Source organism: Heliangelus exortis, chromosome 11 (genome assembly GCF_036169615.1).
Source record: "Heliangelus exortis chromosome 11, bHelExo1.hap1, whole genome shotgun sequence".
Lineage (NCBI taxonomy): Eukaryota > Metazoa > Chordata > Aves > Apodiformes > Trochilidae > Heliangelus > Heliangelus exortis.
This window is the reverse complement of record NC_092432.1, coordinates 1,835,686-1,860,461: the sequence shown is the minus strand read 5'-3', so window position 1 is coordinate 1,860,461 and position 24,776 is coordinate 1,835,686. Positions and strand designations below refer to the sequence as shown.

The 24,776-nt window shown below is 47.6% G+C and overlaps 1 protein-coding gene across 1 annotated transcript in view; it reads left to right on the top strand.

Annotated features, from left to right (window-relative positions):
- SMAD6 (SMAD family member 6) overlaps positions 1-24,776 on the top strand; it is a 42,543-nt gene that overhangs the window by 3,380 nt on the left and 14,387 nt on the right. Inside the window, exons 2-3 of the mRNA XM_071754129.1 lie at positions 741-797; positions 2,211-2,288. Coding sequence (XP_071610230.1) covers positions 741-797; positions 2,211-2,288 — 135 coding nt within the window. The remainder of the gene's footprint in view (positions 1-740; positions 798-2,210; positions 2,289-24,776) is intronic.

The following is a 24,776-nucleotide window of genomic DNA, read 5'->3' as shown; positions in this document are numbered from 1 at the left end:
AGAAGGAAAAAAACCCTTCACTTAGTTGATGGAGGACCTTTGTCAACCTTTTGCGTGGGCTTGACTCTTAGAAGGGCAGCATGAGCCAGTTAAGTGCCCTGGTTGAGCAAAGCACTTTGAAGTGCTTAACTTCAAGCCCATGATGTGCTGGTGCTTCAAGCCCAACCTGTGCTTGGGAGCTTTGCTGAACCAAGGTCAGGGTGAGTGGGATCACCAGAGGCCTCTGCTGAGGAGCCACTCGTGTGCTGAGGGCTTTGTTGGATGGACCAGAATTAATTGGGTGGCTGAAGCCAACCTGGCCACTGGTGCCAGGCTTCCTGTGCTAAAAGAGGAGTCTTATCACCCAGCACCCTTTTTCAGCCCTTGTAATGTGCTGAAGGAGCTCTGTGAGTGTGTTTTAGCTGTGGTGGGAGGGTTGTCTTCCAGTGTCTCTGATGAAAGCATCTTGGGGAGAAACTTCCCATTTTGGGTACTTTGGGATACAAGGGTCCAGGCAGGGCTGTTGATTTGGGTATAGTAAAGAACTGCAGCATTCTTGGTAGTAAAGCCACCTCTGGAAGGTCAAGGTGGAGCACCCGTTCTTCAAAGGTTTGGAAATCTCTTGCTCTTGAGTGGCTTCCAAGTGGGTTTGCTTCCATTGAGTGTTTATAACCTTGGAACAGGTCCTACCCTGGAAGAGAAAACATGAGGGTTTCCTTGATCAACCCAACACAGTGCTAACATCAAGTTTTGTTTTCCAGAGTCTCCACCACCTCCCTACTCTCGGCTGTCTCCTAATGATGAGCAAAAGCCACTGGGTAAGTGTTTTGGTTTTTTTTTTTTTTTCCTTCTTCTTTTGATCTCCTGGCAGTTCTTTCGTGCTGCAGTCCTGCTTCTGACATCCCTACATGGCACATCAGGAGAAAGCCAACACACTGGGATTTTCTGGCTGCTCATTATTTCTGAGCAAGCATCAGCTGACAGATTTGAAGGAGTAAATGGATGTTGGTTTATCATACCAAATTACGGTGTAGACACATGCATATTTTCCAAAATAATATGAAGCTCTATTTTTAATGAAGGCATAATGAAAGGTTACCCCACGCCATGTTTTGTCTGCGTGTGTAATCTGTGGGGTGACAGAGCAGAGGGGGAGGGGGAGCACCTGGGTGCCATTTCCATAAAGCCCTGGTTGCTCAGCACCGCCAAGGAACCTGCTATTACCTTTCCTCTCCTTATTAAAATGAGACCTTGTGTCTTTGAAGCTCAGCTCTGGGTCATGTCTGAAGGGGTTCTCACTTTTCCTGATGAATTAGGAAATTATTTTTTTCTTTAAAGCCATCGAAAGCATCTTGGGTGGGTTGGCTGGAGATGTTTTGAATTGACATCACCCCATCGTGACCATCCTTTCTCAAGCAAAGATGCAGGAGGAAAGGGAGGTCAGAGGGACCATCTCCTCATCTCCTTCATCCCTGCAGCTGCTCTGTGACATGGGGCAGTGACCAGATCATCTTGCAAAGCAAAATTTGCTGGTCATGGGTTTTTTTTTTTCCCCCCCCCCATTTTTAACTTTTTTTTTTTTTTTGTTAGCTGTGGATCTAAAAAAAGGAGTTGTTCCTCCCCACGCTCCCACTTCCAATTTAATTCCCTTCAGAAACTGCTGGTGCTGCAGGGGGAGATGGTAGTGAGTGCCACGTGACTTTCTTAAAACAACAGCCAGGGATTGAATTTTGCTTCCCTGGCTTGTTTGATTGGAAAAATAATAGTTAATCTGTGAGCAAACAGTTGAGCACTTAATTAGAGGGGTGTAAGCAAGAGAGAATAACAAAGACTCTTAACTTGTTAAAACAAAGTTTCCTTCGCTTCAGCAAAGAGGAAGGAAGGAAGGAAGCAAGAATAAACAGCTTCAAGAATTTTAATGGTGATAATTAAGTATAGTAACTATGAATTGTTTAGAGGCTTAATGTAACTTTATCCAGTAAGCACCAAGTTCCTACTTGTTTGATCAGCTTTGCTGCAGTTATTTTTGTGGTCGAAGCAATTCAAACTTAGCAGTTGCACACTGGAGGTACAAAGTCAGTCACTGCTTTCTGACCTGGTGGAGAATTCCTCTCCTGGGGAGAGCTGGGCTGATGATGGGAAGCTGAAGAGCCACGGGTGCTCACGTAGCATTTGGAAACACAAGAGGACAAAAAAATGCTTATTTTTATTTTTTTTTTTTTCCCCCCCAGATCTATCAGATTCCACGTTGTCTTACACTGAAACAGAGGCTACAAACTCACCCAACGTCACGCCCGGAGACTTCTCAGGTTGGCAATGTTTGCACCTCCCCACACCTCTGGTCTGTGCTGGGGAGCTGGTGGCTGGGATGCAGAAGGAGACAGGGGGGGGGCTGTGGTGCTGCTGTTCATTTCTAGTCTTGGTGTGAAAATGAGGAAAAAAAAAAAAAAAGGCAACTGTTGGAGTTGATTGTTTTGAGACATCTGCACTCAGCAGGTTGTGCTGTGATGCTGTGTGTAGGATGAGAGTGCTGGGACAAGTAGGGTGGCCACAGGGCCACTTGTGTCCCCTCTAGAAGCCACCAAGATCTTTCTTGAGCACTGGGGTCATGGGCTGGTGTGGGGCTGGGCTGGACAACATCACCACTCTCATGGTGGGAGCAATGAGGCCATTCCAAATCACCACTGCTTTGTGGTGGTTCTTGCCAAGTTGGCCCAGCTTGTTGGGTCCTGAGCAGGACTCCATCTCCCATGCCACTGAAGCTCCTGAGCAAAGCTTTTGCTTTTAATTAGGTCCTGGTTTTTTTGCTCTGCCCCACCCCTTTCATTCATTTAATGGTGCTTTGGAAAACCTGGGATGGCTTTACTTGCAAGCAGGCAGAGAGTTGGGGCTTTCATGTGATGGCATTGAGCTCTGACTGCTCTGATAGTTCCATGTCTTCCTCCTTGGCTGTCCTGTTCCAGGTTGGGGCTGGCTGCACAGAGAGGGAGCAGGAGGGACTTATGTATAGGATCAGATTTAATTTCTCTGTAAAAAATAACCTGGTTTATGGTGTGAGAGCTTGATGAACACAGACCAGTGTTCATCCTGGTGAGGTTCTGTCTGCCTCCTTCAGCAGTTGGGGTGGGCTTTGCAGTGGGGTAGGACTTGGGCACCTTGGTGCCAAGTTGCTGGATTCCTGAGCTCTTGATTTGCTGCTCTCTCTGGGAGCTGCTCTAAGTTGATGGTGGTGGAGGGAACCCTTGGGTCCATTAGTTACAGATTTTTCTTTCCATTTCTCCCATTCTCTTTCCCATTCTCTTGCCTGCAAGTGCTTATGGCAGGTTTGGTGGGACCTGTGGCTTCCATGGGCTGTTGAAGCCCATGCAGATTCCACAGCACTTTGAAGAGCATTTAGACAGCCTGGCACCACCTTGTCATGGTGTGGTGGCACATTCCACTCCAGGGATTTTTCCTTCTCTGTCTCCTTTGAGGTTCTCCTGCTCGGGTCTGTGTTGCCGCGTGCCGGATCCCGTGTGCCGGCCCTCCTGGCTTTTGTTGTGCTGCCAAGTGTCCATAGCAGGGGAACAATTGCTAGCCAGGAGTTGGGTTGTTGGGGGTTATGCTATCAGAAATATGTGCTTGCAGTTTCTCCCAAACCTTCCTGGGGCTGGATTCACATCCCTAAAGCTCCCCATGCCCATGGCTTTTATTGTAACTCGATAATTGCCATTAATTGTAGCAGCTGAGTTTGAAAACTGGGGTTCCTGAGGATGTAATAGTTCAGCTTTGCTCACAGCTGAGTCCTTTATGGGACATCTGGTGGATTTGCTGGTATAGAAGAGAGATTTTTAACTTTTACTTAAGAATATAACAATAACATGTGACTGAGATTGTACTGAAATCGGATCCCTCCTCTCCCCCGGTGTAGTTTCCAATGGTGTAACTTTTAATAAGAGTCTGGGGCTGTGTGATTTATTTTTCCCCAGTGCTCACAATTGCTGAAAGAGGATAAGAGCTTTGCTGAAGTTAACCCCTACTTGTCATCACGGGGAAGGAAAAGGAAAAGAGAAAAGCCACTTAGACTCCAGTCGATCTGCAGTATTTTGTTTGCTGTCCATCACAGCTTATTTAAGAGGTCTGCTTGAAATGGAGGTCTGTGGAAATGATACACATGGGCTTCTCCTCTGCCTTTCCTGGTGTGTACCAGAGGAGCTCAATGTGCATTTAACTCCTGTTCCAAAAATAAGTACATTTTGGATCTAGCATCAAGCCACTAGTATTTATTGCTTCAGCTTTGATCATCAAAAAGGCTTTTCCTACTAAAACCACAAAACTCAATTTGGGATAACAAAGAGAACCATTCTTCCTCTGCTGGTCGTTTACTTGATGAACTTCTAGGCTGAAAGTTTTAGCATAGAGTCAAAATACCATCTCTGGATGTATGATTTTTTTTAAAAAACAAACCCTTTCTTTGAAGTTGATCTTTTCATGGCTCTGATGTTGCTCTTAAAACTAGGAAAAAATCTTCAATGAGCTAGGAAGCTCTCTGAAACTTGGAGTAACAGTCAGTGTGAACTGGAAGCACAAGTTATGAGTAGCTGTGAGGAGGCTGCCTTGTGTGTCCTGAGCTGGATTGATGGATGATAAGTCCTGAAGATCAAAGCAATTGGGTCATGAAACTCTTTTTTCCAAGGATCAGTGTCCAGCCACAGCAGTTCCTTGGAGAACCTGGAGGTTTGAGGAGCACATGCAGCAGCGTTGGGGATGCTCAGTCCTGAAGTTTCCAGGCTCAAGCAGTGTCACACACAGGCTTGTGGGAGTACAAAGAGAGCTCCTTCTTCTCCTCATTAGATTTATGTCTGCAGCCAGGGATGCCTGGGGAGCAGAGGTGAAGAAAAGCAGCTGCTCTGGGAGTCATGTTCCAAGCCCAGGTGGTTCCTCTGGCTGGGTTTGTGTCCGTCCCCCCGGGTACCAGCAGAGCCTTGGCCGGTGTCGGCGTCCCCACGGCTCCCCAGGCTGGAGCCAGCAAAATACCAGGGAAAGGGCAAAACCCAGCAAGGCAGAACAAAAGCTCAGCCCCGTGACTCATAATTGGTGGAACATTTGTAGTAATTTTTTTTTTTTTTTTTCCCCTCAGACTTGGCTCCTCCACCACATGCCAAGAAGCTGCTGTACCCGTTAGACTTGCCAGGCTTGTAGAGGGCTGCTGCGGGAACTGGTTCAGTACAGTGGGGACGTGCTGGAGCAGAAGTTGTGGGCCATGGGATTCCCTGCCTTCCCCTAAAGCACACAGGGCTATCCCTGACCTTCTTTAGGAAGGACCCTCTCTTAAAGACCCCATCCCTGCCCCTTGGTGTTGGCCTCACACTGTGTGCTGCGTCCGTCTGTGCTTCTGGCTAAAAAAAAGCCTCAGATTCCTGCAAGTAGCAGCCAGAGTTCTTGTTACTGGTGGCATTAGGTTCTGGAGGTTCTAAGGACCAAGGAGGAGGGGAAGGCATGAGCAGAGGTAGGAGTGCAAAAGGTGTTGCTTCTTGAGAGCCTCTTGTAGGTCTCCATGCTGGATTGACCATCGCTTGGGGCTGCTGCAGGTCTGGAGCAGCTTGTTCATCCCCTAGAGAGTGCAGAGATGTTGGTGTGTCAGTTTTCTTTGGAGCAGTAATAACTGAGGATGAGTAATTAGCTGTAGGAGCAGACAGGTAGTGATGGGTGCAGCTCACCACTGCCTCCCAGCTAAGTCCCCAGCCACCCTGCAGAGGTCCTGCACCAGCTGGGTGTCTGCATGGAAGCTCCTTAAGGAAGGAATGCTGCTCTGAGGACCCCATTTGTAGTTGGGAACATGCAGCTGCAAGAAGAAGTTGTGAGTTGGTGGTCTGCAAGAAGAAGTTGTGAGTTGGTGGTTTACTGGAGGAGTGGTTAATTCCTCTCCACACTCTGGAGTGATGATAAGCTGTCCCCAAAAGTGGAAGCACATGGGTGAGGCTGCTCTGAGCAGCTTTTCTGAAGCCTAGAAGATGGTGGGCTGTGTGTAGAGATGGGATCTTGCTCATCTGGGTGACTTACTCAGTGTTATTCCCTCCAGAGTTGGTGGAGGATAGTTGTGAATTAACAAAGAGAGGAGAAACAGACTGAACGGGCTGGAGCTTATTTAGATTATTTTGGATTTTTTTCAAGACTTAGGAAGGTGGAGAAGTTGCTTATGGGATGGTGGTGGTGGGACTGGGGATGTGGAATTTGGGGAGTGGGGTCCTCTAAAGCAGGGAGGAAGGCAGGAGGCATCCCAGGTGGTGACTCAGCCACTGTGGTGGCTCTGAAGCTGCTTTTTCTGCTCCCAGCAGTGTTTAGGATGAACTTAAGGAAGCAAATCCACTGAATGGAGAAAGTGAATGTCTCTCTTCCTCTCCCCCCAGAAATAACAGACTGCAAGGATTTATGCTAACAAGGAAATTTATGAAGATCCCTGTGTGTTAGGAGCAGGGGAAGAAAAAAAAACAAAGAACAAACTATAAATATGTAAGGCGGATATGTGTGGAAACTGGGCAAACATTGCCCTTTCCACAGGGGGAGAGAGGTTGTGAAATTACCTGCTAAGAGGAAAAAAAAAAAAAATAGAAAAAGATATTTTTCTCATTAATAACGCAGCAATTTCTTCTGGGGGGGAAATGTTGAGTTTGCAACTTTCTGATGGTGCTTCTGGCTTTGGTGGGGACTGGGGGCTGTAGGGTGGGTCTGACCCAGCAGCACCATGGAGCCTTTTAGTCCTTTTTTCCCCCCCCCCCCATCCCATTGCAGAAAAACAAATCCATTAAAAAAAAAAAAAAAGCACAGCATATCCGTGCATCCAGTTTAATCACAGACAGATGTTTATTTGGGCCAGTAATGGTTTTGGTTTCCTTTTTTCTTTCATATTTAACTTTAAGTTTGCTGGCGTGTCTTGCCCTGCTCAGTCTGTAACAATCAGGGCTTGGCTAAAAACTTTTCTTGTTGGAGGAGCACTCCCTGTTGCCAAAAGCTACTTCTTTGATGCAAAAAAATACATCCTGGAGGTGCTTTGTCAGATGTTTTTACATTAAACATTTTCCCTCCATAGTTTTTGAGTTTGCCAACGGGAAATAAAGTGCATCTATTTTCCAGTGTAGTTTAGAGAGGAATTCTTTGCTTGGTGGGAAGGTTTTCCCCACGTGACCATGGACAACCCTGAACGTTGGAATCCCCATTGGACCACACAGCAGCCTCTGGCCCCATGGGTGGGAGAACTTCTAAAAAATCACCTGCCTTGCTTTGAGCTTGTTCTCCTGCAGCTTCTGGCCCTGCCTGAGGTTGCCATCCAAGGTGACGTTGCAAAGTCCAGGGTGAATCATGGAATGAAAGCCTGAAAGGGAAGGTAGGGAAGCTCCTGGAACCAGCATCCCAGGCTTTCAGCTCCCATCCCTTTTGGAGAGGTGCCAGCCTGCTGGTTTGTTCTGCAACAAATGTCTCCCTGGCTTGGTTTTGGCATTATGTTGGTGTTTGCCACATTGGGTGGCAGCTCCTGGGGTTCAAACCCTTTGGAGCAGAAGGAGAAGGGAAGTGGTCATCAATCCACTGAGTCTGGTGGGCTCCTTGTTGTGTCCAAAGCCTGTTGATTGTAGTGCTTGATCCATGAGCAGCACAACCCAGCAGAATGCTCCAGTTGGGTTGTTAGGCAGCTGAAGGTGTTGCCCAGAGCATTGAGCCAATACACCCTTACTCAGAGCTGAAGAAAGCACCTTGGATCAAGACCTGTGAAGGTGTTTCCTGCATGGTGTTGTTTTTCCATTGAAACCCTGTAGGACAACTCAAGCTGATGAAACCCAATAGCTGTAGTGTTGAGGTTTTCCAGAGCTTCCAGATGCTTTGGTGACCAACTCTCATCTTGTCACCTGTCCCCAGTGTCCTATTTGGAGAAGCTGGTGATGCCATTCATAAAGAGGTCTGGTCTCTAGAAGGAGGGTGAAATTTCTTCATCAGTGGGCATGCAGCTGGAAGGGGTTTTCTAAAGCATGTGACACCTGTTCATAAAAAAGGATCTTTTGGGGTTTGGTCTCAAAATTAATTCAGAGCTGGGCCAGGGAGGTAACAGAGAGAGGGGAAATCAGTTTTGTGAAGGGTGAGGAGCCACTGGGGAATTTGCTGGAGATGGGAAAAGGGATGGTTTGTGCTGAAAGTCTCCTGAGGAGGGAAATGAAGCTTGTCCTGAGGTTTGCATCCCACACAGCAAGAGAGCATCATCACCAGCCTGTACAAATACTGCCTGCCAGGAGGAGAAAGATCTTTGGGACTGGGAGGTGGAGAAATGTCTTCTTTTTAGTACCTGTACTTTGGGAGAGCAGTGCTGGTCTCCAGCATGTTGATGGTGCTGAGCAGGGAGGTGAAGTGGGAGCTCCCCCAGCACCCTGCATTCACCCAACCTGCCCTAAGAACCATCTTCCCAGTGATGTTTTTCAGCTGAACCAGTGAAACTGATGGATCTTCCCCATCACCATCCATTGCTTCATGGGCAGGGACATTGTCTCTTCAGTTATTATGGTGGCTGATACTACTGCTTCAGCCCTCCAAAACAGCACCTAAAAAAATGTGGACAATCAGAGCTGTCCTTAGTCCAGAATAAGGAGAAAAAAACCCAAACCAAAACCCAAACAAAAAAGAGCTGCTGGAGCTGTAGGTTCATCTGTCTGGAGTAACACCAACTGCCTGGTGCACAGGGGGTGGAAGAAGGTTGGTCTTGGCAATATTTGGCCCCATCCTAAGGAAGGATTAAAGCTGTTTTGCAGAGATACCTCTGCATTTTTGTGTACACCCAGCTCCTGGCTCAGGAGGAGAATTTGCCACGATGGAGCCAGTTCAAACTTTGCCCTGGAATGAAGGTACCAGTGGGCTGAAATTTGGGAGCACTATTTTATCTAAGCAATAAGTTGAATTTCTTGCTCCATTTCTGCACAGAAGGAGGAAAAGTTGCTCCTTCCCTGGAACAGGGATGGCTTTTTGCAGCTAGCCAGGATGTTTTCAACCTAGAAGTTCTTGGAGTAAGTACAACACCCAGATAAAATGTTTTTGTCTGTGGTTCATTGAGTGGTTATGATGCTTGGCCTTGAATCACAGGATCCCTCACTTCTCCAAGCACCTAAGCATCATGCTTAAATAAAGAAACATCAGGAAGTAAGCAAGTTACTTAAAAGTAAATTAGTTAAATCTTGGTAGCCAAAACATGACATCCTTGCACCCATTAGGAGCTGGATATGGCTTTCTAGGTAGTAAAAGTTCTTTTGATGTAACTCAGGTTGAGTCTTTCAAGCAGTGCCTATCTGATGGGTTGTCTTTGTTTGAATTTTCCTTTTTCTTTGCTCCTGTTTTGCTTTTTAAATGGATTTGCTGAAGACTGGGCAGGGTCTATTTATGACCTTTGAAAATGGTGAGTGTTCTGAAGGAGGAATTTTGGCTTCTAAGAGGAACCTGTAGAGAGAGGCTTGTGTTCAGGGTTACAGTAATAGATTTTTTTTTTTTTTAACTATTTTTTTTTTTTTTGTGGCACTTTGATGAGTGAGAGGTGTTTATGGGTGTGATTCATAACTGAGTTACTAAGGTTTTCCACGGAAATAACTTATTAAATCTGTGGTGCTCACTGAAACGTTTGAAGTCTGTAGATTTCTGTTCATCAAAGGCACCTCCTTTTCCCTGCCCTCCAATACCTAACTCAGCATTTTACCTCGGGAGGATGCTCAGACCCAAAAGGGCTGTGTGGTGTGGGAGCTTGAGATGTGTTTTAGTAAGAGATTTAAAAAAAAAAATACCCTAAGACAAACTGGAAAGGAGGAGGAGGGGAAAAAAAAACCAACAAACCTTCAGGAAAAACATCCCTGCTCGTTGGGAGCTGCTGATGGTTAAACCTGGTTTGCTGGAACACTGCTTATTTGTGTGGATTTGACTTTCCTGCTCGACAGGAGAAAAGTACATCCCTTTAGTGCTGCTGGCTGGGCTGCTGAGGGCTTTGAAGTGCCTCGGGCCCCTGGAACCACAGGTTCAGTTTACTGGCAGAGGAGACTCAGCTCTTTGTCCTTCCAAAGTGCTTGGGATCAGAGGGGATTATGCACGTGGCTGCTGCCTTCCTGGCTCTGCCCTGGGCCCTGCCTTGTGCTCCTCTCCTCCTCCAGGAAAGAGGAGAGGAGTGGGCTGCCCCACGTCCCCTGGGGAATTGAGTGGTGGCAAAGTGGGGGTCATAGAATCATTGACTGGTTTGTGTTGGAAGGGACTTCAAAGCCCCCCCATTCCACCCCTGCCATGGTCAGGGACCCCTCCCACCCCCCCAGGGTGCTCCAAGCCCCATCCAACCTCCCACATTTCCAGGGCTGGGGCAGCCACAGCTTCTGGGGGCACCCTGGGGCTCAGCACTGAATTTCTCCCTCCCATCTCCTCTTTTCCAGTTCCAAGCCATCCCCCCACATCCCATCAAGGGATGGAGCATCCATCCATCCCCCCAGAGCCCCTCTTGGGGTCACCTCCCTCACCTGCTCCAGGGGGATGACAAGGAAGGGGCATCCTTGGGCAACCCTGGGGTGGGGGCAGCACCTCCAAACTCTTTTTCTGGGAAAAAGAGGGAACAACCACAGGGTCCCTTTGGGCATCTGCCACCCAACCTACAGCCAGAGAATCCCCAGACTGGGCTGGGTTGGAAGGGACCTTAAATCCCCCCCAGTGCCCCCCCTGCCATGCTCAGGGACCCCTCCCACCCCCCCCCCAGGGTGCTCCAAGCCCCATCCAACCTTGGACACTGCCAGGGCTGGGGCAGCCACAGCTTCTGGGGGCACCCTGGGGCTCAGCACCCTCCCAGCACAGAATTTCTTCCTAAGATCTCAATCTCCCCTCTTGTATCTGGAAACCACTGCCTCTTGTCCCATCCCTCCAGGCCCTTGTCAGTCCTTCTTTTGCTTTCCTAGAATTCCTTGGAGAGGTGGAGGATGAGGAGGGGCACAGCTTAGCAAGGTCTTACCTTACTTGTGAGATGTCAGAGTTGAGTGGTGCTTGTCCCAGTATTCTTAAACTCCTGTTTTATGCCTTTCCCTTGGGTGATTCCCCCCAAAATGGGTGTTAAGAAAAAAAAAATGTGGGGGCTGAGTGCTCAGAGAGGGGAGGTCAGGGAGAAGTTGTACAGTGCCAGCACTGGGGTCCTGCCTTCAGGTCCTGAATTCCTGTTTGGTTGGTTGGGTTTGGGGTTTTTTTTTTCCTCTAAGAACAAAAACATTTCACAGGGAAATGCCTGTCTTGGCTGACCTCTTCCAGAATTGCTAAGTGCTGACTTGTAATGGCCTTTGCAGCTCCAGGGGCTGGAGCAGGGATTAAATGGTCTCCAGCATTGAGGTGCTGGAGCATGTTCACAGCACCATCAAATCATTTTAGTTGGAAAAGACCTTTAAAATCATCAAGTCCAACCATTAACCCAGCACTGCCAAGTGTTGCTGTCCCCTTCCCAGAGGAGCTTTTCCTTTGGTGAGGAGCTGAACATGACTTAGGTTGCTCAGCCCAGGCTTTGGTGATGGGAAGACACCAGCAACATCCCAGAGAATCAGTGCAATTAAAACCAAAGCCCTGTTCCTGCCTGAGCATCTTCTTAATCACCTTTTTTGTCAGCTAATTCAAAGCAAGCAGCCTGTGCCAGTTATTTGCTTGCCCATTTGCTTGCCCCACTGCTGCCATCAGGACTTGTTTAGCTGGTGGTAAGCAAAAGCACCACTTCCCTTTTTTGTTGTTGTTCTGTTTTGTTTTCTTAATGTGTAATAATTAATTCTGATGACCAGACCTGAATTCCCTCATACAATACAACCTGTTCCTACCTCTCCACAGGGATGCAAACTTTGGCTGGGAACAGGCAGGCTGGGATGCTTCTCTGTGAACTCAGCATTTTGCATTTCAGGTTATAAAACCCCCCCCCCCGGATGTAAAGAAACCTGCCAAAAAGTCAAATTCCCAACAGTGCATGAGAGAAGGATCAGTAGAGAATTGGTATTTTTCTTCCCAGCAGTTTTCTGTTCCTGGGAGAGCAGGAGGCCTTTCCTGGCTGGGTTTTAGAGGCCAGAGGAGGAGCTGGAGGCTTCACCCTGCTGCGGGCGCATCTCTTGATGCACTGAGGATCACGCTGGGGATACCTGGGCAGGATTTCTCACAGCAGCATTCTAGATGGGTTTGAGGCACAACTGTGTCACTTTTATCTCCATATTCCATTAGCAGGAGCAAAGCATGCCAGCAGAGAGGCCTTTTTTCAGCTCTTTCCATTTATTAAGGTCTCATTTGCTCAGATTTTTCCATTCGAGGAGCCAAAGAATGTTAAAGACTTCTTTAAAAAAAGTGCCAGCTGCTTTATCCTCTCACACATAGTGATGCAAACTGCTGTTGTCTGTTGAATGAAGGGGGGGAAAAAAGGCACTGACTGAAGGCCTTGCAAAATAAAGCCCTGTAGATACCTGCAGGGAGGTGGAGCACTTGGGTGATGACCCCCCTGTATCATCTTTAGATTTATTCCTCCAGAGACAGGTGGGTCCTGGAGGGATGGATGTGCTCTGCAGAGTACATTGCTTTTCTTGCCTTTATTTCCGTTTATTTCCTTTTTTTTTTTCCCCTCCTTCTGGCTGTTACAAAGCCTGGCCTATGCCAGGGTGAGTGCCTGGTGCTGTGCTCAGACAAGGACTCACTTGTGAGATCCTGTGCCTGCAAAATCCAAGTTTGTCCACTTGGAAGAATGAGGCAGTTGATTCGTTTCCCCCCCCACGGGAAGGCTGTGGGATCTGGGAGCATCCCACACTGGTGACAGGGAAGGCAAACACAGCTCAGGGGGGGCTGGGCACTCCCCTGGCTCTGATTTCCCCCCAATTCTCAATCAATGAGGTTTTGTCCCTTATCCCCAGCGATGCCTTTGGGAGCATCTTCACATCTTTTCCCCAAGTCCCGTGGCACACAAAGTCTTTGTGCCCTGACTTCTTCCTGCAGCTTTCATATTTATTGATCTTTGAGCCCTAAAGTGATCCTGGGACAAGGGGGAGGCAAGAGGAGACTCTTGGGCTATTTCATGTCCCTGGATGAGCTGGTGGTGTGCCATGGGCTTTGCTTCCTGACGTGGTCTGTATGTGAAAATGAGCTGTATGTGATTTTTTCCTCCATCTTAAGCTCCCAAGAAGCCATAACTTGTCTTTTTTCAGAAAGAGAAGTGTGGAATTCTATCAAGTGGTCCCCTTGCTTTGAGCTCAGTGCTGCTGTATGCTCCAACACTTTGAAAAGGGGAATAAATAATTAGTGTAGAGACCTTTCCCTGCATAATAAGCATATGAGAAGTGCTGTCCTAAAATCTTCAAGACACTTTGAAGTGTGACAGAGACAGACGTGATGCTGGGGGAGGTGATGATGCCTGAGCTTGTCCTTGTAGCATCCTTCTGGCTGTGAGGTGGCTGCTGGTGCTCTCAGCTCATGTCCAGTGCTGAGTGCATTGTTCAGCCTCTCTGTTGGGTTTTTTGATGGAGTGAAACTCTTGTGACCCCTCTGGTGCTGGCAGGACAAGGCACTGTCCTTGCCCATCCCAGAAGAGCTCCCATCCCTGCAGGTTTGAGATCAGTGAGCAAAAGCCAGGCTGAGTCTCACAGCTGCTCAGTTGCTGGTGCCTGTGAGAAGCTCAAGCTCAAAGATGAGGTCTGGTTGGTTTTGTGTAGTGTAATAACTTGGTGTATCCAGCTGGGGAGAGAGGGAGCAGACAGGAAAACAGGGAGTTTGGTATCTCCTCCCCAAGGTGTCCCTGTAAAATGTAGGTCTGGAGCTGTTGTTGAAGCCCCAACCTTTTTCTGCCATGGGGCTGCTGGTGGTAAAGCTGAATCCATGAAGTTTTCATTTTGGCTTATTCAAAACTTGAGAACTTTTCTGCTAAGTTTTTATAAAGCCTTGAAAAGAAGATGCTCTGCTTTTGACAGGGACACAGATGCCAAAGTGAGGAGCAGCCCTGTTCCTGGGGAGGCCAGGACTTGGTTTTCCCCTCGTGTCTCAGGAATTGCGTTCCGAGATCTGCGGGAAAAAAAAAAACCCAACTGAACAACACCACCAAAAAAAACCCAACAAAACTTCATGAATCAACTGGCAAGCCAGTAAAAATTAGTAGTAACAAGCTCATTTCAATAGAAATGGCTTTGCTGCTCTGCCTGCTGCCAACCATTTATGAGACTGGCTGCCTGCCGGCGAGCGGGGTCCAGCACGCTGCATCCTTCCACCCTCCTGCTGCTGGAAACAATTTGTGACTTTAAAAAAATAAATAACACTATTGTGGAGCTTGTTTAATGGTTGGGGCCTGAGTTGGGCAAGGGTGATAGCTCTAGTTAGCTCTGGAGTTTGCAAAACTTCATCAGGGGATTTCTTCTCTGTTTCAGGTGGGTTTCACAGCAGAGGTGAGGACAGTGGATGAGGGTTTGATCCATGGCACACCTGATGTGCTCACTGGATCCAGTGCAAAGGGAAGAGTTGGGTCAAGGTGGCCATGCCAGGGTTGCCCAGCAGCATTGGATCCTCTTAGGTGCCATGGAGTAGCTCAAGTCCTCCTAGTTCAACCAAAGCTCTCAGTGTTCCTGTGGTGTGAGCTCTTGTCCTCAAAGGATGGGGTGGTCCTGGGACAAGGGGTGGGCAAGAAGAGGCTCTCAGGCTGGTTCATGTCCTTTGAGGAGCTGGTGATGTGCCAGCTCCTTCCCAACATCTCTGGTGGGGACATCTTGGCAGCACCAAAACCCAAAGTTGTTTCCCAGTGATCCAAGAGGTGGCTTGTTTGGAGGACAGCCCCATTTCTGATTTGGCCTGCCATTAGGTAACACAGGAGGTTCCCAGCATGGGAATCCATCCCACTTTTCCCTTTGCACAGGGCTTTATTTCAACACTTGGACAGAGGGATGGGCTGTGCTGGAAGCTGGTGTCCATATCACCCATCCCAAAGCTTCTCTCCATCTCTGGCAGGGTGATGCTGTGCCCAGTCTCAGGGACAGCTGTTGGGGTGGCTGTTTGCACCCCCTTGGCAGCACATCACATCCCATCTGTCTGCTCTTAACCCAGCTGATTTAATTAAACCCCAGCCTCAAAAGATTTCTGGCCATCTCCTGGAAAAAGGGAGCATACCTTTTTCTGGGACACTTTGCTGTGTGTGTGACTGTGGAAACGTTCACCCCAGAGGAGAGCAAGGAAATTCCTTTGTGAGTACAAAGTAAGGTAAAGATCCTATGTGCAGGGTGAGTTGCTTTTCCCCCCATTGTTGAGCTATTTTAATGAAAGGGAAATGTCAGCAAAAGTCTGTTTAAAAAAAAAAAAAAGTCACTTGCATGCCACTGGTTTTAGACAAGGAGGACTCTGGGCAGCTTCTTTGTCGCTGAAACCAAATTAGAGTTGGGTTTTTTTTTTTATTTCCAGGTAATTAGAGCCAGATACTTTGAAATATCTGTGGTCTTTTCCCCGTTGAATCCGGATTGAATTCAGCTGGGCTTGAAAGGGTCGGTCATTTGAGACTTCTAACATTAAAGATCTTTGCAAATTAGTTTTGCTCTTGCTATGCTGAATTTGTTTGTGTAACAAAGCAAAAAAAAACCTCAGTGGATTTGGTACGTGCCTGTCTTTGAAGGGCTTTGCTTCAAAGGCTGCTTGCACTTGGGATTTTATCTGCTGAGTTCTGCTGGTTGGGGAGCTCCGCTGCTTGGCGGGGGAGCCTCGGCTCATGACTTGGTTAAAAGCTGCAGGAAGGCAAAGTTGAGCATTGATTTTTGTAACCATCAAGGAACCTGGGTGCCCAGGGCTCATTCCTGAGAGGAAACCAGTGCCTGAGCTCCATCAGGAACAGGCGTGTGCTCCTAAACTGTCCTGCACCCATCCTGTGCTGCACCCGTGAGGATGCACTCCAGCATTCCCATGTGCTGCCTGCAAGGGGGCAAGCAGAGAAACTGATTTACATGTTGATGTAGCAGGGACTACAGCTTTCTTTTTAATTATTCTTAAATCAAACTTGCAGGCAGAACTGGGGCAGGTTGGCTCCCTGGCCAGCGAGGTGATTGGGGATGGGGAGATGGGATGGTGTGGAGGGGTCACTTGGTACTGTCACCTCATCCCTGGGCTTTGGGTGGTTGTGGTCCCCTTTGGGATCAGTCTCCGTGGTGGATACAATCCTAAACATAGTTCCCTCCTCACCCGTTCCCTGCTTGCTTTGGCTGCCAATGAAAGAAGCCCCAGGGTGACCTGTTTGGAGATTTAGGGGTGGTTGGTTGCAGAAAATTCAACTGAAATCTTTGCACCCAGAAGCCAGCCTCAGGTGATAAAAGCTGGACCGTAGCTGATTAAAAATATTTTTAAAATGTAAACAGTAAAAACAATATTGCAAAGTTGGCTTTAAACCTGTTTTTTTCCAAAAATCATTTAATACTGAGAGCAAAAATGTGAGAACCTTCTTGACGTTGTGGTGCTTTGCATTTTGGATCAGATCTGTCAGCAAACAGGTTTTGGTCGTGGTGGGGCAGGAGGTAGCTGTGCACATCCCAGCATGCTCCAGATTTTAATTGTTCCTTTTCAAATACGTAAGCAGGAGAAAAAAAAAAGGGGGGGGGTAATTGATGGGCTGTCACCTCCCAAGGACTTGGGCTGCTGAAGGGAGTTGCTGTCAGAGCCCAGCAAAAAACTGAGGAAGGTTTCTGCGAGCAGGGAGCTCGTTCTCCATGTGAACCACGAGGCTTTGTTCCTGGGATGCTTTTGGGCTGCTTTTTCTCACTGACTGGAAGGGGCTGCCCTTGCTGGATGCAGGCAATCCAACCCATCAGGGTTTAAACGAGGACAAACTTAAACCAACCCCAGAACCCTGATAAGAGCCAGGAGATAATCCCGGATCAGCCGGGGCTCAAATCCTCACCGCTCCATCGCTGCCTCGTTCCTCTCCCCGCTCCCCCCCTCCCCCCCCCCCCTCTTTTCTCCCTCTCATTGAGATTTGTACACAATATTATTTTAATCCCTATCCTCTCTCCCCTCCTTTTCCCTCTCCCCTTCCCTCCAGGCTCTCTTCCCCCCACGCAGGCAGCCAGAGGCCCACAATGAGAAACAGCTGCCTCGCAGAGAGCATTTCCCCTCGGAGGCAGGAGCAAGCTGGGTGCAGGGGCCTGGCAAGGGCTGAGCTGGCACCAGTTAGGGTTGGGGTGTGCTCAGCCCTCACTGCTGCCTGCCTCCAAAATGCTTTTTTTCTCCTGGTTCTGTCTTTGAAACACAGGGTGTTTTCACACTTGAGGTTTTTGGGTTGGTTTCTGAGCTGTCCCACCTCAGAGCATCTCCCTGGTGCCCAGGCAGGGATGTGGTGCCGTGGCTTGGCCACCTCTGGCCATCCCAGCACAAGCTTTGCTTTGGTTAGAGTAAAGACATCAGGCTCTTCTGGTTCTCAAGGTCTTCAGTAGATCAGGATTCCTTGGTGAAGATCCCTGGATTTGAGTGCTTGTGGTTTGCCCAGAGCTGGGAAGCCTCTGCTGGGATTTCCAGCCATGTTTTCCAGTGGAGGGGCTGAGGCATTCAGAGGAGGCTTCCAAGGCAGGCAACCAAGCTGAGGATTTAATTGTAAGCAAAATGGGTTTAAAGCATTAACAACTCACACCCAGCTGCTTCATTAAGTCCCAAACTGACTGCTCATGTCTGTCTTTAGTGACCCAGAACAGTGCAGGCAGCACAAACTGGAGAAAGATGGGGTTGGTCAGAAAATAAATGGCTGAACTTTCATTACTTATTTCTCCCATTAGGTAGTAGTTAATGCTTGTGTCAATGTGAATAAACTAAAATATTGTGTAAAGAAAAATTTCTTCCCCAAAAGGGTTGTTAGGCTCTGGCCCAGGCTGCCCAGGGTAGTGGGGGGGTCACCATCCTTGGAGGGATTTCAGAGCTGTGTAAATCTGGTTCTGTGGAACATGAATTGTGGTGGCCTTGGTAGTGCTGGGTTAATGCTTGGACTTGATCATCTTAAAGCTCTTTTCCAACCAAAATGATTCAATGAACCTAAAATGTGTAACATGCAGGCAGCAGAAATGGTTTTTAAGTGCTGTGTCTGCATCACCTCATGGCTGGGGGTACAGGGCTGGAGTTGCATCTCCTTGGTGTGATGCTCCAGTGAGTGTTGTGGAGTTGTGTGTCACTGGAGAATGTTTTGGGTCTCCAGTCTGCCTTGAATTGGTCCTACAAAGGCAGCACTGGGTCTTAGGTGCAGACCCAGACCCAGGCTTCAAGTTCCCAGGTCACTCTGCTACCTTGTAGGATTTTCCTCTGGTGCAGTGAAGCAGACTGTGATTAGGGACTAATTCTCCCCATTTCAGAGCTTCAGAAACACGATTTTCCTGTCTACCCCCACCTGGTAAGTGCAGAGGAGATGAGAAAAATCCTTGCCTGTGTGTGCTGGGATGCCCATGTCCCCCCTGGGGTGCTCTGGCTCTGGGTGCCCCTCTTCCTTCCCAAGGTGCCATCCATCCCATGGTGTCCTGCAGCCAGGGGGGGAGGAAAAATCAGAGCTGTTTAGAAATAAGGCAACTTGAGTACTCCCAGAGCGGTGCCTCTCTGTTTTGAGTAAGGTTGTGGGTGTTTATTTGAGGGAAGAGCAGCTCAGCCAAACATCCTGCTTTTAAACTTGACTGTGCAGCAGTCGGAAAGATGCCTGCAGCTGTATTTGTGTGCAGCCTCCCACTGCCACTCCTGGGATGTGCCAGGCATGGGATTTGCAGCCAGTGCTTAGGAAGGGACTTCTGTGTTCTTTTGGGGTTGCTGGGATGTTGAAAGCTGTGGTTGCCATTTCTTTGCACTGGAGGAGCTCTGGCTGTTGAAGGACAGGTCCAGCAATGCTGACCTCCCAAGGTCAGGGAGGGAGCTGGGTGTCTCCCAGGGCTCTGCAAATCCCACCTCTTCCCCCAGGGGGAGGGTGTTGGAGCCCTGGGTTTTGAGATAAAATAAACGCCGGTGGGAACTGCCAAGTTTGAGGGGGGAAATCTTGGGTTTGGGTCAAAACCACTGTGGGTTTTGTTGGGGTTTTTTTTTTTTTCTTTTCCTCATTTCAATCCCAAACGCAGCTCTGCCAGACACTTGGCTGGGCTTTCCCAGCAGTGTTAGGGGTGTGTTTTATGTTCAGGGTTTGTAAGGAAACCTGAACCAGGTGAGTTTGGCCAAGGCCAGAGAAGGCACGTGGGGTTTGCCCTCCTTGCCCTGTCCTCGGGCTCCTCTCTGGGCTGTGAAGAGCAGCAAGGATGTGTGAAAGGGAGGGTACAAGCTGGACTTATTTTTGTTGATGTCTTTCTTAGCAGCAGGGCTAAAAAGGAATGGATTCTCTGCATTACACATGAGGGGAAACCCTTTTTTGGCTGGTGCAGAGACCCTTTTTTGGCTGGGATAGATCTCTGCCCAGCAGTGGCTGGGGGTTGGCCATGACTGAGTCCTTCAAGCTGTGAGGGACACCAGTGGCAGCTCTTGTTTTTTAAAAAAAATTCTGAGAAAGGGATTGCATGAATACAAGTTGTAACTTCACCACCTCCTGCACCCCACAGCATTGTGTTTTTTCAGCCCCTGGTTTCCCCAGATAGTTCATTTGTTTTGTATCAGCCTCTTTGGTTCCAGCAAAGCTGGAATATGCAGACTGTAGCTGTGAAAAGAGATGTCCTTTACCTTCTCCAAGGCTCAGAAGGGTGCTTTGTTTTGGGCAACACTGAAAAATACTGAAGATACTTTTTAGCTTCGTAGGTGTAGCTGAATGCCACCAATTACACATCAATTTTGTGTCTGTAGGTAGAAGGATCCACTTATGTATTTATATTCACAGTCCATTTCCAGCTCAATTTTATAAGCCAGAGTAATCTAGGATACATAACCCATAAAATTTAAATTCTCTTAGTGAGAATTTTTGCATGTAATTAAAGAGCTGATAGGCTTTTTGGGCCATTTTGGTGCTATCTGGGTAGCAGTCCTCACATTTCTCTTGGATTAATACAGATGTCCATGTCTGAGGGGTTCTTCTAGTACTTAAATGAAGTCAAGGGTGAGAAAGAGCAACTCAGAGAGCACAGTCCATCTTCTACATAAAGGAGAAGTCTAAAAATCAGATGAGAAATCTAAAAGTCATTTGAGTTGTGCCCCAAAAGTCCTTATTTCTCATTATTTGCTGCTGGGGAGTGTAGCCACAAAGGTCTGAGCTTATTCACATGGACCCAGGATGCTGGGATTTATCTTGGTGTCAGCCAAGAGGCTTTGGGTGATGGTGAAGCATGTGAAAGACCAAAAAAAAAAAAATTCCAACCTATTTTGAAGAGGGAAATGTACTGTGCTGGCCACCAAAATGAACAGCAGAGTCCTCCACGACTTCAACCAGCACTGGACTGTCCCCATTGTTTAACAGGAGTCAGGAGCATTGATGTCATGGGTAGAAAATAGCCCCTGTTGTTATCAGAGCAAAAGTTGAATTTCTTGTAACCTTTGCCTGGGCTGCCCCCCCCTTCCAACCTTCCCCACAGGAACCTGGGAGCAAATCTCCAGCCCCTTCCTGATGGGTTTTCCAGCTCCTTCCCACAAGGAGCGTTTTGTTTGGTTTCAGATTGGTCAGGAGCAGGAGATACACAGAAAGGGGAATGCACTTATCTTGGGGTTTTAGGGCCTTCTGAAGGAATAGTGACCAAATAAAGAGTTTTATACTGGGAGGTGTTAACTGGACAGCAGGGAGGGAACCATCAGGGTACCCTGGGCACTGGGTAGGACTCAGGGTTCATGCAAACTGGTGTCCCCTTGGGTCTGGGATGTTGTTTGGGGTGTTTTTTTTTTTTCTTTAATTATGGATTTACAAGGAAGCAAGGATATGAGGGCTGGTAACAGTCACTGGGTGACTTAGCCCAGTTACCTTCTGTCTTTGGAAACAACTTTATGTTGCTCAAGCTTTATCTTAAAAGAAATTCAGATTTCCATTCCTCTGCTACTGCTGCCTTTGTCTTGCCATCAGCAAAACTTTTCCAGTGTTTTTACCCCGAATTGGCTCATGGCAAGTTTTGAACCCCATTTATTCAGGATCTCACTGTAGTTACTTGTTCTTTGCAGCAGAGGCTGGGAGAGGGAAGGTTCAACCTTCGTCACATTGTAGGGCACCAGTGTTGTGCTTCATGGTTGCACGAGTTGTAGCTCCTCAACAGCTTCAGAGGCTTGAGATGGACACCTCAGTGAGACATCCCAGGGGTGTGTGGTCCACAGTCACTTCAGAGCTTTCCCAGCCTCTCATATCATGCAAGACAGTGTTTGATTTGCCACAACTGTTGTCTGCAAGTGTTAAAATGACCTTAGTGGGATGCTGGGAAGCAGGGGATGGCCAAAATATTTCGGGCTGGACCCTCCTGTTGGTTGCATGATTAGAAGAAGGAACTGAATGCAAATTCTGAGCTTTTTTTGAGCGCATTTTGAGCTTTTTTTGATGGTGCTGATGGCAGAGCCTTCATCCCTCTTGGGCTGAGTAAGGCTGATCTCATCACTGACAGAAGCCTGGAACGGCCCAAGAGTTGCTAAAAAAGACAATTTGAACGCCCAGGCCAATTTCTGCTCTGAGCTACAGCTGTCTAAATACAACCCTGGTGAAGTCAGTCGAGTTACTTTTGAATTTCTGGTCAATATTTGGAGCTGAACCTGGCCGTGCCCACGTGTGGCGTGGAAGACTTGATCTGTAAGCGAGGGAGGAAAATGTGATGGTGAGTGGAGAGCTGAGAGGAGGTTGGAGATGGAAGATAACAATCAGGCTGCTTGTTGTGAAGTTTTAGTGTCCTGTAAGAAGTTTCCCTTTAGCAAACAGGTTGCCTCAGATGGCCGTGGTCGCTTGCTGAGGGCACTGGGTTATGATAATAAACAAAAAGCGCTTCTAGAAACGCCTGGAATGTGAAAATGTTTAAATGATTTAGTAAGAGAAAACTTTATTTAAACATTTAATCGAAGAGCAGCCTTTCATCTTGAAAACATTGCTGTTTGAACTCCCATCCAAGTTTTTTTTTTTTTTTCCTTTGCACTTCATCACACACAGCAGAAAGCTGGGCTTTGCAAAGTGAATCCAGTTCCCTGGTTCCAGTCGGTGTTGTCCTTGCCTCCAGCACACCTAAAGCACAGTCAAGTTCTGGGGGGAAAAAAACTGCAAATAATGTTTGCTGTGTTAGGTAGGAAGATCTCCATTTAGTTTGAAGAATTGGAGCTGGGAAACATCGTGGCCAAGCAGATCTCCTGAAGCTGCACAGCTTCCCGTATGGAAACCACCCCGAATACAGCTGTGTCTGGCAGGAAAACTTCTGCTTTTGTTTGAATTTAGGGGAATCCTCACCTCAGGGGAGTGCATCTCTGTGCCTGGGGTGGGTGGGTGGTGCTGGTTTGCTTGCAGTCTCCTGTCCTGCTGAGGGATGCAGGAATCATCTTTGTTTAAACCTTCCACGTGGCATTCCAAAAAAAAAACCAAAAAACAACAAACCCCAAACCATTTAATTCTTGCAGTGAATGATGATTTTGGACTTCCATAGTTTTTTAGTTTTTTCCTGTATGCTGCATTTCCAAGAGAAGAATCTTAGGACTTCTCCACTACCCAGGAACCCTAAATAGATAACTTTAGGTTTTTTTTTTTTAGGAGCAATGCCACTGGGGTTACAGTTGCATTGTTTAAGCCTTCCACATGGCATTCCAAAAAAAAAAACCAAAAAACATCAAACCCCAAACCATTTAATTCTTGCAGTGAATGATGATTTTGGACTTCCATAGTTTTTCCCTGCATGCTGCATTTCCAAGAGAAGAATCTTAGGACTTCTCCACTACCCAGGAACCCTAAATAGATAATTTTATTTTTTTTTTAGGAGCAATGCCACTGGGGTTACAGTTGCATTGTTTAAACCTTCCATGTGGCATTCCAAAAAAAACCAAAAACAAAACAACAAACCCCAAACCATTTAATTCTTGCAGTGAATGATGATTTTGGACTTCCATAGTTTTTCCCTGCATGCTGCATTTCCAAGAGAAGAATCTTAGGATTTCTCTAGTACCCAGGAACCCTAAATAGATAACTTTAGGGGTTTTTTTAGGAGCAATGCCACTGGGGTTACAGTTGCATTGTTTAAACCTTCCACATGGCATTCCAAAAAAAAAAAACCAAAAAACAGCAAACCCCAAACCATTTAATTCTTGCAGTGAATGATGATTTTGGACTTCCATAGTTTTTCCCTGCATGCTGCATTTCCAAGAGAAGAATCTTAGGACTTCTCCACTACCCAGGAACCCTAAATAGATAATTTTATTTTTTTTTTAGGAGCAATGCCACTGGGGTTACAGTTGCTGTGCAGTGACTCATTGCACGTAGCCATGCTCTGTTTTGGGGTGAGGAAGGGGATCAGCTTGGTAATTATTTCTGAAGGACTGTGACCTCGGGGCCCCTTGGGGCCAGCACTGGCATTAGAAGTGTCCCTGGTTGTGTTCTTAAAAGCCCTCTGAGCCTGAGCTGCTGCCATGGCCTGTCTTGTTCCAAGGGGGAGATTTATGCTGCTTAAGTACATTGTAAAAATTTTATAAAGTAGCTTAAATATTTACACAATAAGCATTTAAGGAAACAGTTATGTCTCCAGAGAAGCTGCTGATCCTTTGGGTTCCTCAAGACCATGGACATGGGTTTGGTTTTTTGTTGTGGGTTTTTTTTGTGTTTTTTTTTTTTTAACTGTCTGACCTCCAGGAATTTTTTTTCTTTTTTTTTTTTTTCTTTTCACCTAACTTTTTAAGCAGACAAACAAATGGAAACTCATACACAGGAACCTATAAATAATGTTAATGACCTGGCTTGTGTCCTCAAAAGCCAGGAAATTTAAGAACATGACAGCAAGCTGTCCCTTAGCTCACTGAAGGGTGGAAAATGTAGCTGGGAGGAGGTGGTGGCCAGGACAAGATGAGTCCTGGAGGGTGACAAATGTCACCCCAAAGTGGGTAACCAGTTTGGGGATGGGCACAGGCACCCAGCTGGGGCAGCAGGCACCTTGCTAGAGGTGCAGTAATTGCTCCTGCAAGGTTTTCTCTCCTTGCTGGGCTTGGTTTATGACTTGGGGGCTTCTGTCTCAAGAGCAGTGGCTGAGGTGGAGCTGACATTGAGGTGTTTGGATGGCTGGTTTGACAGGGGTGGTTTTCTGGTGTGAAGGCTGTCCCAGACAGGCAGTTTTTGTTGGGTTCTGGGGGGGCATCAGCACCTCCAGCACTTTAACCCTGCCCTTGCAATTAATCTGATTACCCAGTTCTGCACAGCAGCAGGATTGCTCCTTCCCTTTCAAACAGGGCCATCCTGGGACTGATGATGCAATCCCAGCCTGATTTGGGTGGAAGTCACCTTAAAGCCACCCCCTACCATGGGCAGGACACCTCCCACCATCCAAGTTGCCCCAAGCCCCATCCAGCCTGGCCTTCAACAAAACCAGGGATGGGGCAGCCACAGCTTCTCTGGGCCAGGGGCTCAGCACCCTCCCAGCACACAATTTTTTCCCTGACATCTCAACCATCCCAGGTTGTCCCCTTGGATACCTGGAGGTGGCAACCTCATTGTGCTGTCTCACACGAGGTGGGTGCCTGCCTGGTTCCCCACCTTCCATCAGCACCCACCACCCCCTTTTTTTTTTTTTTATTTGTGCTTCCTGCAGTGCACAGGGGTTGGTTGTATATTCTATTCTTTTTTTTTTTTCCTCCTGCTCGCACGGCAAACGGATGTTTAGATCAGAAAGGAAACGGGATCGCTGGGTTCTGGGCTCCTCCTGAAGCAAACAGCCCTT